Source organism: Canis lupus, chromosome 12 (assembly GCF_048164855.1).
Source record: "Canis lupus baileyi chromosome 12, mCanLup2.hap1, whole genome shotgun sequence".
Lineage (NCBI taxonomy): Eukaryota > Metazoa > Chordata > Mammalia > Carnivora > Canidae > Canis > Canis lupus.
In genome coordinates, this window is record NC_132849.1 from 3,520,415 (window position 1) to 3,528,232 (window position 7,818).

The following is a 7,818-nucleotide window of genomic DNA, read 5'->3' on the forward strand; positions in this document are numbered from 1 at the left end:
CATTATGTGGAGTGTGCATATGTTTTATGTGTGGCATATGTGCATATATTTTATGTGGTGTTTGCATATGCATATGTGCTATGCATTTAGCATGCATGCATATATGTTATGCAGTGTGTTCATGTGTGTATATGTTATGCACGTGGCACATGCACACAAGCCTGTTATGTGTGCATATGTCATGCGTGTAGCATGTACACACGTGTGTTATGCAGTATGTTCGTGCATACATGTATGTGGCATGTGTGTGTTACGTGTGGCATGTGTGGTGTCTCAACCATGACTTAACATTCTTTATACTTCCTGGCTGAATGCTAAGAATTTCTTGTGCTTCAGAGTGGCAAATGGCCTGTGCTGTGAACCCAGAGCCTGCTAGAGTGTGAATCCCACACCTACATCCATGTCCTCAAAAAAATCCTAGCTCAGCCAACTGAGCTGGGCTGTGTATTTCAGAGTAGATTTTACATTATTAACTCTATATTATGAAATATCTTTGGTACCTTTTCTTTTTAAAGAAATCTTTTTAAAGATTTTATTTATTTATTTATTTGAGAGAGTAAGAGAAAGAGAGAGCACAAGTGAGGGGAGGGGCACAGGGACAAGCAGACTCCCTGCTGAGCAGGGAGCCCCTTGTGGGCTTGATCCCCGACTCCAGGATTATGACTTGAGCCTAAGGCAGACACTTAACTGACTGAGCCATCCAGGTGCCCTTTTTTGGTACCATTTTATACCTAAAATCTGAGGAGTTGGTTTCCCATTACTTTTGAAAAGAAATTGATTTTTACTCCTTCATTTTCCAAGGGTATTTTCCACCCACAACTTAATTTTGTGAAAGCACATGGCACTGTGCCAGTTTGGCTTTAGCTCACGCTCTATTATTTTTTTCCTTATTTCTTCTTTTATTGTGATAAAATATGCATGACCAGGGATTCCCTGGGTGGCTCAGTGGTTTAACGCCTGCCTTTGGCCCAGGGTGTGATCCTGGAGTCCTGGGATCGAGTCCCACATCGGGCTCCCTGCATGGAGCCTGCTTCTCCCTCTGGCTCTCTCTCTCTCTCTCTCTCTCTCTCTCTCTCTCTGTGTGTGTCTCTCATTGATAAATAAATAAAATCTTTGAAAAAACATGCATGACCATAAAATGTTTCATTTTAACCATTTTTAGGTATACTATTCTCTGGCACTAAGTATATTCACTGTGTTCTGAACCATCTCCACTATTCATTTCCAGAACTCTTTGTCACCTCAAACAAAAAGGGGTATCCCTACTAGTCAATAGCCCCCCTTATCCTTTCCCTGAAACCCTGGATCACCTCTATTCTGCTTTCTGTCTCTGAGTTGGACTGTTCTAGGTACTTCATGTGAGTGAAATTATATATTTGTCTTTTTGTATTTGTTTTATTTAATTTAGCATAATGTTTTTAAGGTTTATCCATGTTGAAACATGGATGAGAATTTCATTACTTTTTAAGATCAAATAATATTCTGTTATATATCTATACTATGTTTTGTTTATCTATTCATCTGTTGATGGATATTTGGATTGATTTTACCTTTTGATAAGTGTGAATAGTGCTGTCATGAATAAGAGTACACAAGTATCTGAGTCCCTGCTCTCAGTGCTCTGGGGTACATATTTAGCAGTGGAATTCTATGATGTCTTACTGGTTTTTTAGTTTCATTTTAAGAAATATCCTGGCTTAGCTCTGGCTGATAATTTCTGCTTTTCTATTATTTCAACAATTTCTAGTCAATGGAAAATGTCTCTGAGTTTATATGTGAAATGGTGGTTTCCATAAGGGCTGAATGTGGGTCAGTTGACATTTGTACTTTCTTCTAACATCAGGGATGTTGTGTCTTCCTGCTCCAGATGAGATCCTGTAGCAGCTGCAACTTACATAGTTTGGAAGCTGGGTGGTATAGTTTTTAAAAAGCAGTATTAAAAACATTGAGTTGGGCCGATTAAAAGTAATTTAGATAGAATTCTATTTGTTGCTTTGAAGCAAATCAGGATGGGGTGGTGATTGAATTGATAGTCCTGCAGCCAGACTGCTGGGCAACCTTGGCAAGTCAGAAAAACCTATGACAATGATCCAAGGGTGGCTGGGAGGATTCATTGAGAGCTGTATGCCACACAGAACCATGCCCGACTCATAGTAAGTCTGAAGCTAATATTTGATCTTACACTTGTCTTCCTTTTAAAAACCAGCACCATCTCACTTTCACTTTTCCCTTCTCCCAGTTTTCTCACCCTTATTTACAAAACATGAGCCTCATTTTTCCTCTGTGTCCACAGTCCTTTCAGATACAACTTTCATCATCATGTCTCCAGGTCTTTATTTATTTTTTTTTTAATTTTTTATTTATTTATGATAGTCACAGAGAGAGAGAGGCAGAGACACAGGCAGAGGGAGAAGCAGGCTCCATGCACCGGGAGCCCGACGTGGGATTCGATCCCGGGTCTCCAGGATCGCGCCCTGGGCCAAAGGCAGGCGCTAAACCGCTGCGCCACCCAGGGATCCCTCTCCAGGTCTTTATTGAAGAAATTGGGTTAATAGTCATCTCCGAGACCTTCCTTTCTTCCCCTGCTCTCTCAACAACTCCTATGATATTTTCTGGAGTCTTTATCTCCCTGTTTACACTCTTATAGCTACAGATCCTGGGATACCCTTTCATATCTGATGGTGATGGTCACATCCCTACAGAGTCTGGGCATGAGCCAGGCCATTTCCCACACTGCATTATGGGGAAGATAAGGCCTTCATGGGCATTGAGTCCAAACTAGCACCTCTCCTTGACCTGTCTTAATACTGTTTTCCTACAGGCTCCTTTGGAGGAACTGGAACTGCTACTTTTCTGGTCTAGACTTGGGGTGTGTTCCTTATACAAGGTAATGGTGGAGGGACAGTAGGGAGAAAGAGCCACAGAGAAGCCTGGGTTGGAGCAAAGTAAAAGGGAGCCTAGTGGGAAAACCACCTAAGTGTTCATTGATGGATGAATGGATAAAGAAAATATGGGATATATATGTAATATATATTTGAAGAGAGTAAAAATGTATAAATTTCCAGTTATAAAATAAATAAGTCATGGAGATGTAATGTACAGCATGGTGACTACAGTTAATAATACTGAACTGCATATTTGAAAGTTGCTGAGAGGGTAAATTTTAAAATTTCACATCAGGGAAAAAAATGTGTCTATGTGTGGTTATGTCTGCTACCTAGACTTATGATGCTGATCATTTCACAATACATACATATATCAAGTCATCATGTTGTGCTTCTTAAACTAATACAATATTATGTGTCAGTTATATCTCAATAAAAAAGAAGATATTACAAGTTTTGGCAGACAGGAGGCAGGCCTTTGGCGGGCTCCTGAAGAATGGATAGGAAGAGCCTCCCAGAGAAGGTTTGCTGCTCCCTGAACATTGCAGCTGGCAAAGTGCGTGAAGATTCGGGTATCTGGAGGAACGCATGAGGCTGAGCTAGTCTTTGAGATGATACCTGCTTCCTCTAAGATCGCTTGTCTAAGCGTTGGGACACCAGGTCAGCAGCAGCCCACAGAGCCGAGGCCACACCTAGAACTCCCAGACTGCCACCCACTGCCACTGTCACAGGAGTCAGAGCTGTAGTGCCCACACTGGTGGGACCTGTGGTGGCTCAGGCAGCAGCTGCCACTGGATCTGTGGCCACAGCCACCTCCAGAGCCTGAAGCCCATCTGCCAGTACAGCCTGAAGTATAGCTGGAGGGGAGCACTGTGCTGGGCTCCTCAGGAGCACTTGGCTGGCACTGCTGCTGGCTCTGCTGGCAGGACATCATGGTGGGAGAGCAGGGAGCCTGGACAGAATAAAGAAAACAGTGCAAGAGCTCTAGGCCAGTGTATTCTCTGTGAACAGTTTTATGAAGACTCTGCTCTGAATACCAGCTGCTTCCCAAGCTCTGACATTGAGGAGGAAAATGAATGAAGTTAACTGATCTGGTAAGACATTTCCTTCACTTTGCCCTCCTTCCAAAAACAATGCTGACATCTTCTTCCTGGGCCACAAGTCTGTCTGTCTGCATAGAAACATGGAAGCAAATACACCCAATTAAGTGATGAACCCTGAGAATGTCTCTCTGCCTGAGCGCATCTTTCAGGATTAAGAATGGACAAGCAATCGGAGAAGGACAAACATTATATGGTCTCATTCATTTGGGGAATATAAATAATAGTGAAAGGGAATAGAGGGGAAGGGAGAAGAAATGAGTAGGAAATATAAGAAAGGCAGACAGAACATAAAGACTCCTAACTGAGAAACAAACTAGGGGTGGTGGAAGGGGAGGATGGCGGGGGGTGGGGGTGAATGGGTGACGGGCACTGAGGGGGGCACTTGACAGGATGAGCACTGGGTGTTATTCTGTATGTTGGAAAATTGAACACCAATAAAAAATGAATTTATTATAAAAAAATAAGAATGGACAAGATGCTAAGAGCCAGGGTTCTGATATGTCACTGACCATGATGCATTCCACAAAGGTTCCTTTCTCACTGAACCCAGCCCCATGCCCTGATACCCTCTAAGGTCTTCTTCTTGCTGCTTCCACAGACATCTCTGCTTTCCTTTTTCCTACTAAAATCTGTGTTTGTTGTCCCAATTCTCCCATCTGGGGCTCTATTCTCTCCTGGATACTCCCGGGATGCAGAGAAGATAGGACAAGGCTGTTCCTGAGGAGGCTCAGGGTAGGAACTGTTTATCCTGTGTCAGGTTCATGATTTACAGCCCTAGCACACTGCTGCTTTCACAACCAGGGAGATGACAGCCTGGCACACTCCTATTGTCTCTAGTTTCTTCCTGCATGCTTGCCAAGATGTCTGGCAAGAGGGAACCAGTAACTCCTGATAACTGCTCCCCAGGTGTGTCTGGGACCATTTCTTTTTTCACTCATTCATTCAGCTCAGAATCTTTAACTTCAGCTCTGCCCCATGGCAATTTTGCTGGGCACTGATGATGCTGAGATGCATGTAACACATTTCCTGGGATCCCTGGGTGGCGCAGCGGTTTGGCGCCTGCCTTTGGCCCAGGGCGCGATCCTGGAGACCCGGGATCGAATCCCACATCGGGCTCCCGGTGCATGGAGCCTGCTTCTCCCTCTGCCTGTGTCTCTGCCTCTCTCTCTCTCTGTAACTATCATAAATAAATAAAAATTAAAAAAAAAACACATTTCCTGACCTTGAGTATTTCAAGTTTAACTGGACAGACTTCAGAGAAGCAAACATGTCTGTTTAATACCATGTGATTTGTCCTGTGATACAAATGTCTCCAAATACCTCAGTCTTTTGCACATCAGTTTCCCATTGCTCTGCATATTCCCAAGGATAATGATTTTTTCAGATGACATTAGCTTCTGACTTCTGGGGATTTGGGGTGACCTGAGAGCACAGGACCCTGGGAATGAGGCATGTTGGGAGAATGGGATCAGGACCCATCTGGAGCAGACTCTTTGGAGATTGGAGATAGGATTGTATAAATAAGCAGATAAAATATTAAGAGGACCATCAATAGGACCATACCTAGTATGATAAAAATCAATTTTATCCATGTTAGTTTCCTGTGGCATGTAATAATATTGATTATGAAAAAGTGAAATAACCTACCAGTGTGACACATTTAAGATAATGGGAGTCATGAAGATGATTTGTTCAATATACTACTAATGATGGGCTGGATAATGGTAGTGATGTTATATGCATCACATTTCATAGAAGAGGTCTGATCATTTCTAAGGTTTGTACATAGTTATTTTTAATAAAATCTGAATCCTATTTCCAGTTGAAATCTATTATAGTACTAGAGTTGAATTTCTCATTGACTTCATCTTATAATTACTGCATTTTGCTATTTCCAAAAGATTACAGTTAGAGCAACAACAGAACATTAATTATTTATATTCCAATTAAATGGCAATTACAAATGAAATATGTTTATGATCAATATATGTGAATCTTTTCTGTAGTTTATAGTTTATTATTTTTATACATAAAATTCCTTATAAGGGTATGCACGTTACAACTTACCCACTTTTAATCATAGGGATTTCATGATTTATTTTGAGATACCTGTGGGAGAATGAATTGCACTGAGTCACAAGGAATAGTGACTGAGGATGAAGGAAGGAGGAGAGGGTTAGAGTTGGCATTGACTGTCCTTTATGCTTACTGTCTCTGGAAGGAGTCTCTTAGAGGATATTTGTAGGCTTGACCCTAGCACCATGCTAGTGTCCACTCTCTTCACATTGCTAAAGACTGCACCACTTAATAAGGTATTGGAAGGAATTACTCATGAAGGGTGAAACGAGTACTTTCTCACACCAGACTGGGTGATAAAGTCAAAGAGGAACATACAACGCTGAAAATCTCACAGCTATTCCTCTCAGTTTTGATAGTGATAGAGGCTACAAGAATGCCAGATGAGAAGGGGGAAATTCTAACCAAGACATGCTACTGGGGAACAATGGACCTTCAAAAGAGTCCACCCTGGTCCCTGGTCTGTGACTCTGAATGGAGATACTCCTGTCCTTCATAGTTCCCATGGTTGCCTTGGGCCCACTCTCCCCTTCCTAACTGTCACCATGAACCCTGCTACTAAATTCCTTCTCCTTTAAGTCATTCATTCATCTGTTCCTTTACTTAGTGGCCATCTATTGAACATCATTAATATTCCCCACCCAAAGACCACCAGGAACACTTCTATAGTAGAACAAAGTTGTGTTGGTTGGGTTGTTGCAATGAGGGAGATAATATGCCATGGGGGGACATTAAAAGGTGCTTGTTATAGGATTTGGATTTGTGTTAGGCAATTTTGGGGAGGTTTCAAGGAATTGAACTTTTGCTCTGAATTGGGTACAGTCAGAAAGCAGAAGCATTTCTATGACAGAATATCTTAATAATTTTTAGCTAGAACCGGGAGCAATGGGACAACGCTAAAGATGTAGTTGGTAACAAAATAGCAATTCCTTATGTTGGCTAAGCAAAGAAGATGTTGGTCATTTTTGTGGTTTGGACAATGATCTTGTTTGTTGGTGCTCAGTATCTTATTTTTGCCTTGTTCCCTCATGGTCACAGATTTAGCTTGCCTGAGATTGGAATTCCATGAACTTGTTTTCATTTAACTGGTGAACACACAACCTAGCTACTAGATCAAACCGAGCTCATTACTAGCAATCTGGGTCTGCTCTTTTCTAACCAATGGTTATTGGCTCAGTGCTGTGGTCAGCAGCGGGAATAGAGCAGTGAAGGAGAGGTATGGTATCTTTCTTCAGGGAGTATTCAGTATAGCAGACTGAACAAAGAGGAGAATTCTTTACACCAGTGTTAAATGGTCCCCATACAGAATATAAGTGCCATGGGGTATGTAAAAATTAAGACGTTTGCATTTAAACTTTGCTACAGACATGAACATTGATTTCTCTATATCTTCTGGTTATCAGAAGCAAGCCTTGTGCTTAACACAGCAGCAGCCTGAACACCATCTTCCCCCACCCCCCAACACTGTGGGTTGCAACGCTGAGTCATTGGTGGTGGTGGTGGGAGGTGGGGGTGGAAGGTAGGGGAGTTGGAGTGGGATAGTGGAAGAGGAAAGGGGGGGCAATTTGTGAAAAAGTAACACAAATCACGCACTTTGGATAGTTTCAAATGGGTTACAGTATACTTGTCAATGACTGTTGATAGGCAGTTTTCCCTGTCTTTCATGAAACGTCAGTAGATGTATATCAGGATCTGCCCTAGTCCTATCTCTGTCTGTTTTAGAAGGCTCCACACAAGACCCAGAGATGGAGCTG

General features: G+C 42.2%; 1 protein-coding gene across 1 annotated transcript; it reads right to left on the bottom strand.

Moving 5' to 3' along the window:
• Positions 1–3,546: 3,546 nt before the first annotated feature.
• On the bottom strand, positions 3,547–3,816 carry LOC140600623 (late cornified envelope protein 3A-like). The gene has a single exon (XM_072768890.1). The coding sequence runs from the start codon at positions 3,814–3,816 to the stop codon at positions 3,547–3,549; it is 270 nt and encodes an 89-aa protein (XP_072624991.1).
• Between the last annotated feature and the right edge of the window lie 4,002 nt (positions 3,817–7,818).